This window comes from Gracilinanus agilis, chromosome 3, assembly GCF_016433145.1.
Source record: "Gracilinanus agilis isolate LMUSP501 chromosome 3, AgileGrace, whole genome shotgun sequence".
NCBI classification, from domain to species: Eukaryota; Metazoa; Chordata; class Mammalia; order Didelphimorphia; family Didelphidae; genus Gracilinanus; species Gracilinanus agilis.
The window spans coordinates 79,342,926-79,363,088 of NC_058132.1; the positions used below are offsets into that span (position 1 = coordinate 79,342,926).

General features: G+C 40.4%; 1 protein-coding gene across 1 annotated transcript in view; it reads left to right on the top strand.

Annotated features, from left to right (window-relative positions):
* The window catches only part of INPP5B (inositol polyphosphate-5-phosphatase B), a 73,004-nt gene that overhangs the window by 17,929 nt on the left and 34,912 nt on the right, over positions 1-20,163 (top strand). Inside the window, 1 exon segment of the mRNA XM_044668045.1 lies at positions 1,826-1,933. Within this exon segment, the coding sequence (XP_044523980.1) occupies positions 1,826-1,933 (108 nt within the window).

Consider the following 20,163-nt stretch of genomic DNA (forward strand, 5'->3'; position numbering starts at 1 on the left):
GGTAGGGGCTGTTTCATTGTTGTCTTTGTAACCCAAGTTAGTGAAGGACTTGACATAGATACTTACATAAATGCTAGTCAAATATAATTCAACCAACTAATCAAGTGTTTATTAAATTCCTATTAAGTGCCAGGTAGGCACTGGTAGATGTTGGGGACAGCCATTCAACAAACATTTATTAATCACTTATTATAGGCCAGGTATTATGCTAAGCACTAGAGATAAAAGGCAAAAAAAACAAAAACAAACAAACAAAAAAAAACTTCTGCCTCCAAGGAAGTCACAACCTAATGAAGAAACAATATAAAAATAACCGTGTCCAAACTGCACACACGTGCGCGCACACACACACATACACACATACACACCCACATAATTTGGATTTAATCACAAAGAAGGAGGACACTAATATTAAGGAAAAGTGAGGAAGGCTTCTTGTTTTCACATAGAAGGTGATACCTGAAGGAGGCCAGAGAGAATTCCAGACATGAAGGGATACCCAGTGAAAATGATGAGAGACAGAACATAGAGTGTCTTGAGTGAAGAACGAACAGCAGAGTTACAAAACCAAAAATGAACCTGCCCCCTGCCTTGGAACACACAATATGTACAATCAAATGGGGGCAGAAGGGAGACAAGCTGATTACCTTACCTTATTTGAACGTGGGCACTTTGAAGAAAAATTAGAATTCCCCTGCCTGACCTCTGAGTATAGAACTAAGAGGAAGAAGGTTAAAGATATGAAAGAAGGTTATTGGGATACTCATTTTAGTTTGATAAAAGGAAAACCTAAAAATCTATCCAGCCGTGAAATGGATTTCTTGGTGAGGCAATAATGAACGAGAGCACTTGGAAGTACAAATTTAAATCCTGACTGGATGGTACTTGTTAGGATGAGGTTGGACTAATGAGATCTCTTGCAGCTCTGAAATTCTATGAATGTCAAAAAGAAATTCGTAAACTCAGCATTGCCTAGTAGAAAAAGCATTGAATTTGGAGTCAGAAGTTCTTGTTAAAATTTCAGCGTTAGTAACTGGGTGATATTGTGCAAATCACTCATTCATTTTCTCCACTTGTAAAATGAAGGGAGATGACTTAGATATTTCAACCAAATTCTACAATAATAATAGTAACTGGCATTTAGGCTTTGGGAATGCAAAGTATTCTCTTTTAATCCTCATCACTTCTCTGTGATTTAGGGCCCAGGGTTATTATTATTTCTATTTTATAGACGAGGACGCTGAGGCTCTGGGAGGTTGAGTAATTTGTCTATGATCTCACAGCTGATCAAATGCAAGGAGCGGAATTTGAACCTTACTCCAGCTCTGGCACTCTACCCATGATGCCATGATGCCTTTTTAAAAAACCCTTACCTTCCCTCTTTAGAATCAATGCTGTGTGTTGGTCCAGCTCTGGCACTCTACCCATGATGCCATGATGCCTTTTTAAAAAACCCTTACCTTCCCTCTTTAGAATCAATGCTGTGTGTTGGATTTAAGGTAGAAGAGTGGTAAGGGTTAGGCAATGGGGGTTAAGTGACTTGCCCAGGGTCACACAGCTAGGAAGTGTCAAGGCTAGATTTGAACCTATGACCTTCTGTCTCTAGGCCTGGCTCTCAATCCACTGTGCTACCCAGCTTGCCTCCTCATGATACCTTTTTTGAAAGTCCATATAGCAACAGATGTGGATTCCTTAGCAACATTGTACTGTCATTCATTCAATTAACAAACGTTTATCAGGCTCCTTAGGGTATGCCAAGCCGGGTATCCAGTGTTTCTTTGCCTATTCTGCGTCTGGGCCTGAAGTTCTGTCTTCCTTCCTACAGCCCCGAGCCCTGGAGCCCCAGATCTCCAGTTCCGATGGCTGAGCCGATACCGGAGTGCAGGTCTTGAGGAAGAACGGGAGCAGCAGAAACCTGTGTTTGCAACCCCAGGTAGGTCCTCAGGGTGAGTGAGGATTGGTAGAGTCTGAGGGAATCCTCCCCCGGGTGAGAGGCGAAGGAGATTGGAGACCAACTCTAAAGAGAGGGCGGGCTCTACGGGAAGAGAGTCTTGTGATTGATGAAGGCTGCGTGACGTCTAGCAAAGGGGGCGGAGCCCGCCGCGGGCTCTTGGAGAGCGAGGAAGCTGAGGGAGGAAGCAGAGGCGGCGGCAGCAGCGGCGGCGGGTCGGGAGATGACATGTCCGGCTCTCGGGAGCGGAACGCTGCAGGTTGGCTTAGGGGGCCGGGAGGGAAGGGCCGGAGGCGTCTTAGTGGGCTGGCAAATTTGAAGCCTGAGGCAGAGGCAGTCTCAGGATTGGAGTGGGGCTAGAGGATTCGGGGCAGGTGGGGAGGGGAGGTCGGTGTGTAACAAGGGCAGATTATTATTAGGGAGGGTCAATGTGCAAGAAGGGAAGGCTATTGGGGAGGGGGAGTGTGGAAGAAGGGCAGATTATTTTAGAGGGTCACTGTGGAAGAACGGGGGATTTTCCGGTGGGATGACCGTGAGGAAATGGGGATTATTTTAGAGGGTCTAAAAATTCAGCAGAATGTCAACCCCCTGAGGGCAGGGACTGTTTCAATTTTGTCTCTCAAGTCCCAGCGCCAGGCACGGTGTGCCTGGCGAGTAGTAGGCGTTTAATTATTGTTTGTATAATTGGATGGTCTGTGTGGAGGAGGGAGGCCAGGATTTCGTGGTAGGATGGTGGAGGAATCAATTGGGCCATGGATGAAGATTCATTGCCTAAATCTGAGCGTGGGGAGTACGGTGATTAATCAGGTTAATGAGTCACTTTATTTTTGTAGAGGGAGGGTCCTCACTGGGTGAGGAAACGTGCGTACTTGTGAATGGATAAAATGGTGTTTATAATATTGAGATGTTGTTCGTCCTTCGTTTTTGAAGAGGACCAATGACATGACGATGCTGGGATCAGGGTACAGTTTGTTGGATTGTGGCTGCTCAGTCCAGGATGAGTTCAGAAGGCTCTTCCACAGGCCAGGCACAAATAGTCTATTTGGACATTTGGGATGGAGATATTTCTAAACTTGCCCATCTTGCATTCCCTTTGTGCTACTATGGTTCGTGGAGTATGTGGGAGAGAGAGGCAAGAGCAACTGGGCTGGAATTGAGATTTCCATTCTGTTTCTCATTCTGCCACGAAATCTCAGTGTAGTAATTTTTTTTTTGGCCGAGTTGTTTTAACTTCTTAGGCTTTATTTTACTCCTCTATAAATGAAAGGGTTCAATTAGGTTAGGGGTTCTTAATTTGTTTTCCCTGAGACATTAAAACAATTTGTAACTATTTCAATAACTTGCTTCTTTTGTCATTTTATGTGTTTAATTCTTTCAAACACATTATTTTGAAAAGAGGTCCATGGATTTCACTAAAATGCTGAGGGGATTTAAAGTGCCTCCCTCTATCCCCCAAAAGAAGAAAAATAAAGATTAAGACCCCCTTGAGCTAAGTGGTCTCTAAGAAGTGGAAGGGATCTAGCTTTCTGAGTCTATCAACACTAAACTTGGACTTTGGGCAGATTCTAGGGAATGAGAGATTGTAGGAGACTTCTGGGAATCAGAACTCTTTTCCTGGGGTCTGGGTAGGAATTAGAAACTTGACTAAGTGAAAAGAACATTGTCCTGGCAGTCAGGTGACATGATCTGTGGCATATTCTTATAAGCCTTCTGACTTTGGGTAAATCAATTCTGGTCTGTGGGCCTCAGTTTCTTGCTGCTGATCTATAATCTCTAAAGTCCCTTCTAGGACTGGTCTATGATTATATGACATCATTCTACCCGGCACGGTTCCTCAAAATGTTTAAATGTCAGAATCAGAGGAAACATCTAGTTCAAAACTTCCCTTTTGTGGATGGGTGGCAATTCAGAGGAATTAAATTAATTGCTCATGGTCATAGTAGGCAGTTCATTGTGGTCCCCATGGATGAAGTGGGTCTATTTGAGAAGCTGATTGTTAGCAGTGGCCTCCAAGATGAGATGGCAGGTAAAAGGAATTGGTTGTTTTCCATCTGGTCCCTCGTGGACATTTGTGTAGAGTACCAAGGACCAGTTGTTTGCTTATGGTTGGCCTATAATATAGGTCAGCCTGATGCTTTGATAAGAAACAGTGCAGACCTTTGATGCATCCAGTTCCAAGCCTTTTCTGGAGGGATCCAGAAGGCTAGGTCCTTTCCCTTGATGTGGTAATGAATGCCCAGTTTATCAAGTAGAATATGGGTACAATAACAAGATAGTGAGCTGCTTCTTTTTCTTAGTCATTGGCAGGAATTGAAGAATACATTAGAGAGCTATGTCAAGGCCATGAGAACTGGGAAGGACCTGGTTTCACAAGAGTTTAATAGAGAGGCAAGTGCTTCTGTTTCACTGCAGCCTACACAAGTAGCAGCTCAGGGGCTTGTTAGTAAGGCTTATTTGTGTCTTTTCTAGACTTATCTAAGGGAAACTCAAACCATTTAAACTTTTTTTTTCCTTCCCCGAGCCACTTGCTTCTTTTTTCATTTCTTTAATATTGCACCCTCTCCTTTGGTGCCTTAACAAGTAAGTACTAAAGATGAAAGGGACTTCCTCTTTCTTGTCCCTCTAAAGGAAGCTGCCTATGATCAAACTCTCAGGGATCTCGTGGAAGAAAAGTACAAAGGTAACATTCCTTCTTCATTCAGGTGTATTCTCTCTGTTATCTGCAGTTTATCCTGTCTCTATCTGTGCAGTTTATTTCCATGTTGTCTCCTTCATCAAAAGGTGAGCCTCCCTGAAGGTAGGGACTAGCTTTTTCTTTTTTTCTTTTTTCTTTTCTTGAGCTTAGCACAGTGCACTTAATAAATGTCGATTAACTAGTTGAGGAAAATTCTTTCTCTTCTCATGCCAAGAGTTGCTGTTGCCCAGCTTTCTTCCTTCTTTAAGCATAGCCTATCTTCAGAGCCTGCTCAGGCCAGGATTAAACTCTGTTAACTGATCCCTGATGAGAAATAAGCAAGTCTCTATGATTTGTTTCCGTCTTCAAAAACTGTAGCTACCTGATTGCTGAGGGCTTTGCTTTTAGTTAAATAGTTGCTTCTTGGAGGACTGTAGTTGGTCTATTTGGGAAAATGTTATTAAATGTTTTCATGAAAAGCACTGAAAGGTGAAGACTAGGCCCTTAGATCTAGTTCCCTGAATGCAGCTGACTAACTCAAAGAATAGACTGAGACAAAAAACCAAGTAGGAGGAACTCTGTTAAAGATCAAAGCCATCCAGGGACTGGAAAATGAATTTCTAGAAAAGCAGAGACTCCTGGACTTGGGCCCTATTTTGTACATATAATTTTTTTTTTAAATCACTTCCTGATAGCCTAGGGCACCAAGCAAGACAAAGGTCTTCTAGGAAATGGAAGTTTGAAAGAAAAGAGAAACCATATGTAATGGTCTCCAGGTCTAGAGATCAAACAAATCCAGCACATGGAGAAGAACAAGGGGGGAAAAAAACCAAAACACTTTAGAATCCCAGAAGACTAAAGTTGGAAGAGATTTGAGGAATCTTCTAGTCTATCATTTTATAAATGATGAACCTATATATAGAAAGATAACCTTAAAGGCTTGTAGTTCACAGAATCAGAATCACAGAATTTGAGATTGGACAGATCTCTAAAGTTGCCCCATCCAACCGTAAATTAGAGGAATCCCTCCAATAACATGCAAACCAGTGGTCATCCAGCCTCTGCTTCAAGACCTTTGAGGAGGTAGGTCTTGGAGGACCTCTTGAGATGGCCCATTACTTTTGGACATCTAATTGTTAGGAAATATCACTTGACGTTGAGCCAAATTTGTTTCTATGAAACTTGTTTCTATGAAAAACAATTTAGAGAGATGGTTGATGAACATCTAGAAAAGCCAGCCTGGCCTTATGAAGAACAGGTCGTGCTAAGTTAACTTTGATTCTTTTTTTTTTTTTGATAGGGTTACTAGACTAGTAAATAAAGAGAATACTGTGACTATAGATTACCTAGATTTGAAGAAAAAGCTTTTAAATAAAGTATCGTATTCTATTCTTCTAGAGGAAGTAGAGAGAGGTATGGATTACTTACCAGGGGTTCTTAGCCTCTTTTGTGTTTTGGACCCCTTTGGCCCCTGGTCAAAACTTATGGATCCCTTCTCAAAATCATGTTTTAAAATAAGATATGAAGGATGACAAAAGAAACTAATCATATATTGAAATGCATTTACCAAAATAGTTTTTGAAAGTTCATGAACCCCAGGTTAAGAACCTTTGTATTAAGGGCAGCTGTGTGGCTCAGTGGATAGAGAACCAGGCCAAGACATGGGAGGTCCTCCATTCAAATCTGGCCACAGATCCTTCTTAGCTGTGTGATCCTGGGCAAGTCACTTAACCCCAAATGCCTAGCCCTTACATCTCTTCTGCCTTGGGACCAAAACTTAGTGTCAGTTCTAAGACAGAAGGGAAGGTAAAGGGTTTTAAAAAAAGGTCAGTACCAACATGGAATTGTGTTTTGCATGATGGTAAGTGTATAGCCCGGATCAGATTGCTTGCCATCACTGGGAGAGAGGAAGGAGACCATTTGGACCATATAACTTCAGAAAACTTAAGTGGAAAATTGTTGTTACATGTGATTGGTAAAATAAGATAACTTTATTAAACTAAACACAAAATATTCAATATCAATGTTATAAGAAGTTTCTAATGGAGGATCTAGGCTTGACCCTGTGCTGTTGGACATTTTTATCAGAGACTTTAATAATAATAGCTAGCATTTGTATGATATTTTCAGATTTGCAAAGTGTTTTACAGATATTATCTCATTTGATCCTCATAACAACCCTATAAGGTAGGCCCTATTATTACTATCCTCATTTTACAGATGAGGAAACTGAGGCAGACAGAGGTTAAGTGACTGACCCAGGGCCACACTGGGTCTGAATTTGAACTTAGATCTTTTAAACTCTGAGTCCAGTACTCTATTCAATGGGCTGGCTAGCAGCTTCTATGGATAATGCAGACATAAATTTTCATCCAGTTTGGTTGAGTTCAGGATTAGGATGAATAGTTTGTTATTACACCAGCTAAGAGCCAGGATCCAAAGAGAATCTTGACAGACTAGAGCACTGAGCTAAATCTAATAAGTTAGAAGTTACACTTGATTATCAAGAAATCATCTTCGCCATTATAAGATGGGAGAGGCATGGTTAGACAGCAAATGTTCTGAAAAAGATCTGTGAATTTTATTGGTCTTCATGTGATGTAACAGGCAAAAACCCTGCCCGAAATTCATTCAGCCTCAGGGTGCGTTGTTCTAGGAATATGGGGGTGACAGTGCCCCTGTACTCTGCTCTCACTGGACTTTGTTCAGTTCTGGCCACTGTGGTGGAGTACTGTTATTGTTTTTCAATGAATTGAGAAAGTGAGTCCACCTCTCACTTTCACCGCCTCCTCTTAGGAGAGAAGTCAAAATTGGGTTTTGTTTTCTTTTTCTAGAAAACCCAGAAAAATCTCTTATAGTTCATGAGTTCACTGATTCATTTGGGACTTCTTCAAAGGGACTGGCTCTTTTCTTTGCTTCTATTCAGAGGCATAAGCTTGGGCATACTTGGCAGAAGGGGCTGCAGGAAAAGGGAGAACTGTAGGCCACTTACTTCTAGCACAGACCAGAATATTGAGACACTCTCATCAATTCTTCATTCTTTTGAATCCGTGTCAAAACGGGAAATGTGCATCTATTGGGATGCCAAGCTCTTCCAAAGGCCTTGTGTTAATTTCCAAGTTTCTTTGGCTCCTTCAGCCTGAAAGACCTTGTATTTGGATGAACAACTGGACCAGCCAAGTCTTCTACTTCTTCTCTGCTTCCCTGGCAAATGGTTTTCTTTTGCCACACTTCCATTTGTTGTGTGTGGGTTTCTCCTTTCTCCCTTAAAATGGATGTGGCTTCATTCAGAAGAGATGCCTCATTTATTCCTGTTTATATGGCCAGAGATGCCCTTATCCCAGTGTCCTTTCCTAGAGTGACCACAGAAGGGGGGGAAGGAATTTCTTAGCTTACCTATGTAGGACTCATGTATACAATGTCATTGTGTGATGCCTGAAATACATTTCACATAGATATGCACTCTGAGCACTGCTTGAGTGATTAACAAGTTACTCTTTCTTCCAGCTAAACATATATATTATATATAATTTTTCCCCCCAATTCGGTTCCTAGGTCTTGCAGAGCGCCCTGGAGTAGGTCTCCCATGGAATTCTGAGCAGAATTTTATTTTATTATTTTTTAAAAAACCCTTACCTTCCATCTTGAAGTCAATATTGTTTACTGGCTCCAAGGCAGAAGAGTGGTTAAGGGCTAGGCAATGAGGGTCAAGTGACTTGCCCAGGGTCACACAGCTAGAAAGTGTCTGAGGCCAGATTTGAACCCAGGACCTCCCATCTCTAGGCCTGGTTCTCAATCCACTGAGCAACCCAGCTGCCCCGGCTGAGCAGTATTTTAGAAGGAAATAGTTGCCTCTAAATCCCACTGAGACTTGTGGAACCAGACTTTGAGTCATTGAATAAGGAGGTGAGAATGAGAAACTATCTATCCTTTCAGAACTGTTCTAAAATTCTTTGTTTAGCGGAAAATGGGTAGGGTTGTAACTCAAATGTAGGTTGAATTGTGTTATGGTCCCCCCACCCTGTTGAACCAGCAAATAAAGCATTATGGCTTGACTGGCTTTTGAAAGGAAATGAATGCTATTTATATCTCAAGATCCCAACAAAGCATAGCCCAGATTACCATGGTAGATGCCAGAGAGATTGTTGGAAAAACAGCTCCCAGGCCTTTATTTAAAAAATTTGCAACTAGGTTCTGGGATTTGACTCTGTCAGATTTAATAAACAAAATTTCTTTTGTCAACAAGCCCATTGGATGTGTAGGGGAGGCTAAAGAATGAATTTGCATTCATTTAACCTAGATACAGTGACATCCCATATAGCCTCTACCTGGGCTGGAGGCGGTACTGGCTTTTAAGCAAATTAAAGCATTTTAGGCCACCTTGCCTTTCTACACAAAGAGCTTTTGTGTATTCACTTTCTTCCTTTTTCCCCACCTGCTGTTTTCCTTCTTTGTCCTTTGTAACTTTATACATAGTTTCAATTGGGTAGAGCAACAAACTTTCTCTCCTTGGACTTCCCCTCTCCTAAAAAAAGAGTTTGCTTTTGAATTCTTTGAGGGACAGTTTAGAGCAAGACAAATAAACTATAAATATTCAGTTAGAAATGAGACTTTGGAAAGAAGAATCCTCTGGGAACGTGTCAGAGTGAGGAATAAATATTTATTAGAGGAAAGACGTTATTATGTTGGTCAAAAGAAAGAACAGACGACTTGTATGAATTTCTTTCTTGAACATACTGTAGCAATGCTATAATAATCTTTATGTGTGATGTATCTTATGTGACCTGAGTTTGGAAATAAATGTGAATAAGATATTTATTTCTGGAAGTGCTATGACTTCAGAACTGGAACAAAGTTGTGTGTGTGTGTGTGTGTGTGTGTGTGTGTGTGTGTGTGTGTGTGTTTTCAAACCTTCCTTAGTCTACTGGTTTCCCTAGGTTGATTTTCCCTTTCCCCCCACTTTTTAAAAAATCCCTTACATAGGCTATAACCTAAAGACTGAGTAGACGGGGGTCCCTCACTTAGCCTCTACTTTTTGCCTTTTTTTTCCCCCCAAACACTTACCTTCTGTCTTGGAATCAATGTTATGTATTGGTTCTAAGGCAGAAGAGTAGTAAGAGCTGGACATTGGGGGGTTAAGTGACTTGCCCAGGGTCACACAGCTGGGAAGTGGCTGAGGCCGGGTTTGAACCTAGGACCTCCTGTCTCTGAGCCTGGCTCTCAATCCACTGACTCACCCAGCCCTTTTGTTCTAAAAGTTTGTCTTTGGAGGAGATAACTAGCTTATTGTCTAAGAGGATAAATATTAAGGGTCTACATCAATTGCAAAGAGGAGTAAGATATTTCAGATGGGGCAGAGTTGAAATTTCAGCCTATCTGATTCTCTCTTGATGATGTAACCCTGTGCAGGTCTCTTGACTGGCTCCCCTTCTATCTGTGAAATGGAGATGGGGATGGATCCCTCCTGGAATTGTGGGATTCTGATTATAGCATCCAGAGTGTTCTCTAACCCGTTGATTTATGTGTCTCTTGCAAATTCAGTGAACATGTCATCTAGGCACCCATCCAGTAGAGAAAGTTAGAGACCACAGAGCTGGAAAAGCAGGGATTTGGAACTGTACAGTTAATATGTCTACTGTTCCTCCTGTAAGGTAGAATTCTTCAAAGAAGCTATGGAGCAAGTAGGTATCTCAGTGGATAGAGAGCCAAGCCTGGAAATGGGAGGTCCTGGGTTAAAATTTGACCTCAGACACTTCCTAGCTGTGTGACTCTGGGCAAGTCACTTAACCCCTATTGCCTAGCCTTTACCACTCTTCTGCCTTGGGACCAATACTTAGTATCAATTCTAAGACAGAAGGTAAGTGTTTGAAAAAAAAAAAAAGCAAAAAACAGAGACTAAAAGAGGGACCCCATCTGGAAAGGCAGCCCTCACTTCTTGATCTTCTTTTATTCACCTTTCCTTTGGCCCTGTAAGTAGGACACTAAGGTCCAGTGAGGGGAATATTGGAAAAAGTTATTTCAACATTCAACCAGTCATATTTCTCTATTGCCTACAATCTGAGTCTTCTTTGTGGCCCATCCTTTGAAGATTTCTTTTTTTCTTAAATTTTTTTCTTGATATCTTTTGTTTAGACCATTTTCATTTCCAAATATTACCTTCTTTGCTCTCTCCCATTCCCTAGTGGTTTATACCTTGTAATAAATAAAAAGATAAGAATTTACAAGCAATTCATCAAATTAGCCAACATGTTAACTGAATCTGATGTTATATGCAATATAGTCTCCTACAACAAAGAATACAAGGAACCAGAGGCAGCTAAGTGGCTTAGTGATAGAGAACAAAGCCTGGAGAAGGGAAGTCCTGAGTTCAAATTTGACCTCAGACCTTTCTGAGTTGTGTGACCCTGGTTAAGTCATTTAACCCCAAATGCCTTTCCTTTCCTGCTCTTCTGCCTTGGAATAGATACTTAGTATGGATTCTGACAGAAGGTAAGAATATTTAAAAAAAAAAAAGAGAGAGAGAGTAACTAGGGAGTGACATCTTCTCTTCAGGGTTAAGCTTGATTATAATTATTTTTTAAAGCTTGATCATTATAATTGCATAGTTTTTTGCTTTTCTGGAGGGGTAGTGATTACTCTTTCTCTTTATATCATAGTTGTTACATAAATGATTTTCCTGGTTCTACTTATTTCACTTTGCATCAGTTCATTCCATCTGGGAAGGTTTCTTGCTTGACGACTCAAATCAGACTGTTGCTCAGAGTAGAAGAATCTTGTTTGAGTCATTCACTCACAGATGGAAACCAGAAGAGAGAACCTGCTGTGTGTGATTAATATTTACAAGGGTTGTCCGGAAACTTGTCAACATTAAACTGCTTCTTGTTCTAGAAGTTGAGTCTTAAAAAAAAACCCAAAACAAAAACAGACAAACTGCTATTTTGTATCTAAAGGAGAGGCGAGGCAAAGCTGGTTTTGGATGGCATTCTGATTTGGGACAAACCCAGACGTTCCAGGGAAGGCAAATGTTGAATAGTACTGAATCCTTATGGGCTGGTACCTAGCCCAGTGCCTTGCACATAAGAAATGTCTAATAAACTTAATGAATGAGGGAAATGATGTTCTTATCTTCTTGGTGATGACAGTTATTTCATAATGATCGAGCAGCCATGATCTGTTAACTGCCACCCAAAAAAGACTCAGATCTTATCCCAGTATGTTATTCTGCCACAGACTATTTTGAAAAACAAACAAACAAACAAAAAAACAAAACAAACAACAAAACAACCCCAAAACTTTATCTTCTGTCTTAGAATTGATACTATTAGTTCCAAGGCAGAAGAGTGACAAGGACCAGGCAATTGGGGTTAAGTGACTTGTCCAGTGTCACACAGCTAGGAAGTATCTGAGGTCAGATTTGAACCCAGAACTTCCTATCTCTAAGTCTGCTTCTCTATCTACTGAGCCACCCAGTTGCTTCGCTGTCATAGACTATTAAGTCTCATGGAGTGAGGTGGGGAGGTGGGGTTTTCCTTAATGCATACGGGACATAAGCTTAAGCTGTTATAAATGCTTCCTTAAAAACACAATGTTAGGTGGAACAATATTACAATTAGTTCTACAGGATGTGTTACAAATGGGCATGACAATAGGCATTTATTAAGTGCTTACTACATGCCAAGCAGGCTGCTAGGTGGTGCAGTGGAGAGAGCGCCAGGCCTGAAGTTAGAAAGATTCATCTTCCTGAGTTCAAATTCTACTGCAGATTTTATGACCCTGGGCAAGTCACTTAACCCTGTTTGCCTCCGTTCCTCATTTGTAAAATTTGTAAAAATACCAAACCACTCTAGTGTCTTTGCCAAGACAACTCCAAATGGATTCATGAAGAATTGGACATGTCTGAGACAACTGAACAGCAATACATGCCTGGCACTGGGCTAAGCACAGGGGACAGAAACTCAAGCTAAAAGAAAGTATCTACTCTCAATGGGCTTACATTGCAATAAAGGAAGATAGACACAAAAACGTGTGTGTGTGTGTGTGTGTGTGTGTGTGTGTGTGTGTGTGTGTATGTGTGAGTGTGTGAGTATGTGAGTGTGCATGTATATGTGTGTGAGTGTGTGTGAGTGTGTGTGAGTGTGTGTGAGTGTGTGTGTGTGTGAGTGTGTGTGTGTGTGTGTGTGTGTGTAAGTGTGTAAGGGCAGAGGGATGTCCCAAGGTGAGGAGGCCTCAAGAACTGTGAGAGTTTCTAGGTGAGTCTACAGCTAAGGCATAATGTTGGAGTCCCCAAAGCCAGAAGCACAGCCAGGAAGAGAAGAGAAACATTGCAAGACTGACATTCAGTGAAGTTAACCTTGTTGGAGCTCATGTACTAACTTGGATTGCTGCCAGCCCTTTCACTTGTATCCTAAACTGTCAGCTAAATGATATTTCAGTGGCATTTTAGATATTAGTTGTTACAGTTTATTTTAGTGATGAGTTATTAATGCTGTTATTATTGGTGGTGGTCGTTTTTCAGTCATGTCCAGCTCTTCACAATCCCATTTAGGGTTTTCTTGGCAAAGATCCTGAAGTGGTTTGCCATTTCCTTCTCCAGCTCATTTTACAGATGAGGAAACTGAGGCCAAGAGGAAACTGAGTGACTTGCCTGGGGTCATACAGATAGTAAGCCAGGTCAGATTAGAACCCAGGAAGACGAGTCTTCCTGTCTCCAGGCCTGACCCTTTATCTATTGTGCCATCTGATTGCCTAATAATGTTATTATTCAAAAATGTTAATTGGGGGAACATCTGAAGGATGTCTGTATACCAAAAACAGATAGATATTATGCAAACTTATTCACTTTTTTCATATAGTTAGGAATGTTCTTTTTAAAAATTATATTTTTCCCAATTACACGTAGATTTAATTTTTAATAATCATTTTCTTACATTTACAATTCATGTTCTCTCCTTTCTTCCCCAACCCCTCCCTGAGATGACTTGGTCATATGAAAAAATATTCTGAATTACTATCAATTAGAGTAATATAATTAAAATAATTCCAATGCACCACTTCACACCTATAAGATTGGCTAATATGACAAAGGAGGAAAATGAGCAGTGTTGTAAGGGACTTGATTCACTTTCTTTAAAAAGAATAATTGCTACTTTTTATTTTATATTATCTTCATTTCCAAATATATTCTTTCTCCCTATTGCCCAGTGATACACACCTTGTAACAATGATCAAAAGAGGAAGCAAAAATTATTCAAACTAATCAACATGGTTAGTTGAGTCTGTTTTTCACTAAAATTAATTTAAACTTTGTTTTTGAAACAGTCTTTGCTGCTAGTATGTTTTTACAGATTCTTCAGTGCTAGGGGATTACTCTAGCTGGAAATGATGTGGAAAGTATCACTGTGATGCTGACCTGTCCCCCAAGAAGCACAGGAAGGGGAAGTCAGGGGATTCCCCCACCCATTGCAAGAGAAGACACACACAAAGATAGACACATACACACAATTGAGCGCTCTCTCTTTCGCGCTCTCTCTCTCTCTCTCTCTCTCTCTCTCTCTCTCTCTCTCTCTCTCTACCTCTCTCTCTCTCTCTCTCTCTCTCTCTCTCTCTCTCTCTCTCTCTCTCTCTCTCTCTCTCTCTCTCTCTCTCTCTCTCTCTCTCGTCCAAACCAAAAGTCTCAAACTTGTGGCCAGAGACCTCTACCCACAAACTCCCTGAGTCAAGAGAAACCAGATTAAATTTATGTAATGGCATGGGACATAGTAAGGGGGCAGGTTATTCTCTCAGGAGATCAAGACCTAAAGATAGCAGGTACTGGGTTCAAATATACCCTCAGATACTTCCTAGTTGAATGGCCCTGATCAAGTCCTTAACCCCAATTGCCTAGCCCTCATTGTTCTTCTGCCTTGAACATGATACTTAGTATCAATTTTAAGGCAAAAAGGTAGGAGATTGGGGGCAGCTGGGTAGGCTCAGTGGATTAAGAACCAGACCTAGAGATGGGAGGTCCTGGGTTCAAATCTGACCTCAGACACGTCCCAGCTGTGTGACCCTGGGCAAGTCACTTGACCCCCATTACCTACCCTTACCACTCTTCTGCCTTAGAGCCAATACATAGTATTGATTCCAAGACGGAAGGTAAGGGTTTAAAAAAAAAAAGGTAGGAGATATTTAAAAAACATAACTGAAAAATATTTGACAAAATTAAAATATAGAATAATGTTTTTTTGTGATTTTCTAAGTCACTTTGTGGTCCACAAGGCTTACTCTTGGTCTAGACTTTCTTCTTGTTTGTGTATCTGAAAGAAAGAAAATCAATTTAAATACAGAGAAGGAATGCTTTATTTATACATCTTGTCCTCTAGGAATTTACAGTTTTATTATTTAAAAAATACAGTCATCAGCCAAAGTTTAAATAATACAACAAGACAATATTAAATGCCAAATAAATGAAACAGACAGGCTTTATAATAGTTCTGTGTAGTGTGCTCCCTTGTGAATTAGAGAAGGTAGTAAAATGAGCCAAGCCTTGATAGATGGAATTTGTACAAAAAGAGAATAACAGACCTGGAATTCCAGGTATAGGATACTTCTTGAACAATCTACATTACGAGAAAGAATAAAGGGTTCGTGATGTGGTATAATAAAAGATAAAATTGGTAAAATAGACTGGAAATGCATGCCAAAGGGCCTCAATGCCATGCTAAGGAATTATAGGGGCTCAAAGTTGGACAGAACCTTAGAGGTCATCTAGTTCCAATATTACTAGGGACATGAATGCTCTTTGTCCTATGAATAAAGCAGAAGGCTATTAAACTTATTGGAAAGAGGAAAGGGGAATTTTACGAGAGTTAAGGGTAAGAGATGAAAGGGATATTTTATATACTTTTAGACTTATTGATGCCTTTTGAAAAATGATCCCAGTCACTTTTCAGTGTTTCCCTTCCCTTTTCTCTTGGCACCTATGACATAACCAGTCTACAAGGTGATCATGGCTAATAGTGAGTGTAACCTTCCATACCTATGGCCTCTCACTTTTCTACTCCAATCAGAGAAGTATATTTTATTATCTATTTTCTGGAACTACAGCTGGTCATTGTTTATCATCTAAGTTCAGATGCTCTCTTACACTGTCTTCATTTTTGTCATGATAGTCATTTTGTATAATCTCTTGGCTCTGCTTTCTTCATTCTGTATCAGTTCATATATGTCTTCCCACGTTCTTCTGATTTGTTAATATCTTTTTATTTCTTACAGTACAACAACTATATATGTGTATATACAAACACACACACTTATATATATATAAAATGGGGGTTTTTATGTTATTATTCAGTTTTTATCAGTTGTAGCTGACTCCTCATGACCCCATTTGGGGTTTTCTTGGCAAAGAAACTGGAGTGGTTTGCCATTTCCTTCTCTACATCATTTGACAGATGAGGAAACTGAAGCAAATGGTGTTAAATAGCTTGCCCAGGGTCACACACTGACAAGTTTTTGAACTTAGGAAGATGAGTCTTCCTGACTCCAGTGCTCTAGCCATTGGACCACCTAGCTAGCTCAATGGAGAATTGATGGGTCTAAAATTATGAACAGTTTAGTAATTTTTCTCACATAATACCAAATTATTTCCTTAAATTGTCAGACCATTTTCGTAGCTCCACCAATAGTAAATTAATTTACTTATCTTTCTGTAACTCTTCCAACATTAATTATTTCCATATTTTCCCTTTGTTGACTGATGGGTATGAGTTGAAGCTTCAGTTATTTCAGTTTGCATTCTTTTACTTATAATTTGGAGCAATTTTCACATTTGTTTATAATTTGCTTTTTTTTCTTGGAGAAAATTTTATATTCTTTAACTATTTGTTCCTTAGAGAAATACTATTTTTGAATATTTGTGTATTTTGTCCCCTCCAGATTCAGGGAAGGAGGGGTAGGGGTGGGATTGGCCTCAGCCAATGGGAGATAGATGTTTGATATGAAGATTTTTTTCTCCCTCATTTGACTTTCTCTGTCTCCCCTCTATCGTAACATGGGTTATTGGCTCTGTTTATTATTACACCCACTTACAAATTTATCTTTTATTTAGTTTCATTGATTCTGTGCCTGAAACAGATTTTTTATTTCATTGAAATTCACCTATTTTGACTTTTATAATCTTTTCTTTTTAAACCCTTACTTCCTATCTTATTAACAACTCTAAGACAGAAGGGCAAAGGCGAGGCAAATGGGGTTAACTTGGTCAGGGTCACCCAGCCAGGAAGTGTCTGAGGTCACATTTGAACCTAGGTCCTCCTGATTTTAGGCCTACTGCTCTATCCACCAAGCCACCAAGTTGTCTTTGTAATCTTTTCTATCTCTTGTTTTCTTATGAATTTTTCTTCAAGCGGAGTTGTGAAAGATATCTCTCGTTCTTTAATTTTTTAAAATGGTATATTCTGAAAGTGATATTTTAAGAAAATGGATCTAGTCAAATTGTTTACCTTTGCCAGGAGGGAAGAGGGAAGGTAGGGAGAGAGATAATTTGGATCTTAGTTAGAGATTAAAGCAAAAAGAAGAGCCAGAGGGGGCAGCTGAGTAGCTCAGTGGATTGAGAGCCAGGCCTAGAGATGGGAGGTCCTAGGTTCAAATCTGGCCTCAGACACTTCCCAGCTGTGTGACCCTGGGCAAGTCACTTGACCCCCATTGCCTAGCCCTTACCACTCTTCTGCCTTGGAGCCAATATACAGTATTGACTCCAAGACAGAAGGTAAGGGTTAAAAAAAAAAAGAAGAGCCAAAAAAAAAGGGGTGATCATAGAGATAGAATTTGGTAGGGTAATTTAAGGGGGACCAATCATACATCTGTTACCCTCCACACCACAGGCAAGCCCACAGGGAAGTCACAGCTAGCCTTTAGTTCTAAGCTGTCCAAGGATAGGTGACTTGCCCAGCCCAGGACTGAGAACCTACAGGAGGCTGCTCTTGGGGATAGGATATGTTGCAGCTATGCATGTGAAACTGGTTTAGCTCATTTGCTCATAAGATATATGCAATGCATAGTATTTGTAAGGATGACTACTTCTGGGGCTTTTCACAACACTTGGGCAGGGCTGGAGGATCTGCCCTTCTGACCTGGCATATCTGCACTAGGAGGAAACATCTCACATGGGAAATCGTTTCAGTGTGGAGTCGAACAAAAATAGTTGGTGAAAAGTCAAGGAAATTGAATTCAGGTTAATCTCTAGAGATAAGACTCATGGGCCTTTGACTGGTAGTCTATCTGGCAAGACAGCACCTGTTAACCAGCCATCATGGTAAGTTCTGGAGATGTTGTGAAGGGAATTTATTAAGCCATGGTAGAGGAGGCAGCAAGGTGACTCAGTGGATTGAGAGCCAGGGCTAGAGATGGGAAATATTGCTTGGTTCTAAGAGAGAAGGTACAGTTTAAAAAAAAAATCCTTAATGGAGTTCATTCCAAAGTAGGTCTTATTTGATTGGCAATGAAGGAGGAAAATAGGATTCACAGACAGCTGACAAGATTCAAATTCAGTGCTAAGGTCTACTTTCAAAACAAAAATGCATTTGTTCTAGGCTGCTTTGTAAGAGTGGAGGTTTAGTATTGGTCAATAAACCCACAGACCGCTCCCTTCCCTGGGAGAGTTCTCTTTTACTTGGCCCTTACTTGCAAATGTCTTAGGGAAGAAATTCAGCATTCAGTGAGTCCTATAGATTCATGATGTCAAACTCAAATAGAAATGGGGGCCACTAAACTTCACCTAAGAATATCTGGAGGCTGCCTGTTGACATAGAAAACCACATGTTAGCATCATCAGTGTTCAATTATATTTTTCTTTTATCTTGTTGAGTATCTCCCAATTCCGTTTTAACCTGGTCCCCAGTCCACTTGGGAGATTTTGCAGGCTGTTTCAGGCAGAATGCACATTGCCCTTTGTTGGACACTGATGTAGGCGATTCCGGGCAGGAAGGGTAAGAAAAGAAACCCAGGGCCAGACCCTCTACCCATAAGTGTTTCTCTCTCTCCAGGCCTGGGAAATATGTTTAGGTAAGTCTGAAATTTGGTCCTCTGACAGAACTAAGTCAATACTTAGGGGAAAGACAGCATAGGAAAATGATGACTCCACAAACATTTCTTCAGATTCTACTATGTGCCAGGGACAAGAGGGAAACAATCTTTGTCTTCAAAGAACTTCCATTCGTTGGAGGAGACAACATGTATGCATAGAAGTGTGTGTATACATACTTATGTTTATGTGCATATATATATATACATATATATATATATAATAAAGAAAGGGCAGCTAAGATGGTGCAGTGGATAGAGTGCTAGACAGAATCAGGAAGATTCATCTTCATGAGTTCAAATCTGGCTTCAGACACTAGGTGTATAACCTTGGGAAAGTTACTTTCCCTTGTTTGCCTCAGTTTCTTCATCTGTAAAATGCAGAAGGAAATCACAAATCACTCTTGTGCCTTTGCCAGGCAAACCCCAAATGAGGTCATAAAGAATCAGACATGATTGAAAAATGCCTGAACAACAAAATATATCAAAATGTAATTTGGGGGGTGGGGGCAGCTAGGTGGTACAGTGCCAGACCGGGAATCAGGAGAATCTGAATTCAAATCTGGCCTCGGATACTTTCTAACAGTGTGACCCTGGGAAAGTCACTAAAACCTGTTTGCCTACCCTTTGCTCTTCAATCTTAGAATTGTTACTAAGACAGAAAATAAGAGTTTTTAAAAAAAAGTAATTTTGGTAGAAGTGACACTAGTAGTTGGGAGATCAGGAAAGGCTTATGTTGGAAGTGGCATTTGAACTGAGCATTAAAGGCAACTAGGAATTCTAAGAGGCTGAGATGAAGAGGACAGTCTATGCAAAGGGACAAAGACTGGTGACTGAGTGTCAGGTGTAAGGAAAAGCAAGAAAGGCAGTTGAGCTGAATTATTGAATGTGTTAAGTGGGAGATAATGTATGATAAGTCAAGGGCTTTAAATGCCAAACAGAGGAGTTTGTACATGACCCGAGAAGTCCTAGCTGAATAGGAAAATGGCATGGTCAGACCTATGCTTAAGAATATAACCTAGAGGTTAGAAGACATCATCATTTATTTATTTATTTATTTTTAGGATTTTTATTTTTTAGAATATTTTCCCATGGTTACATGATTCATGTTCTTTCCCTCCCCCCTAATCCTTTCCTCCCCATAGCCGAGGTGCAATTCCACTGGGTTTTACATGTATCATTGATCAAGACCTATTTCCATATTATTGATAGTTGCACTGGGATGGTCGTTTAGAGTCTGCATCCCCAATCATATTATCCCCATCAACCCATATGATCAAGCAGTTGTTTTTCTTTTGTGTTTCTCCTCCCACAGTTCTTCCTCTGAATGTGGATAACGTTCTTTCTTATATGTCCCTCAGAATTGTCCTGGGTCATTGCATTGCTGCTAGTAGAGAAGTAGAAGTAGAGAAGATTGCATTCAATTTTTACCACAGTGTATCAGTCTCTGTGTACAATGTTCTTCTGGCTCTGCTCC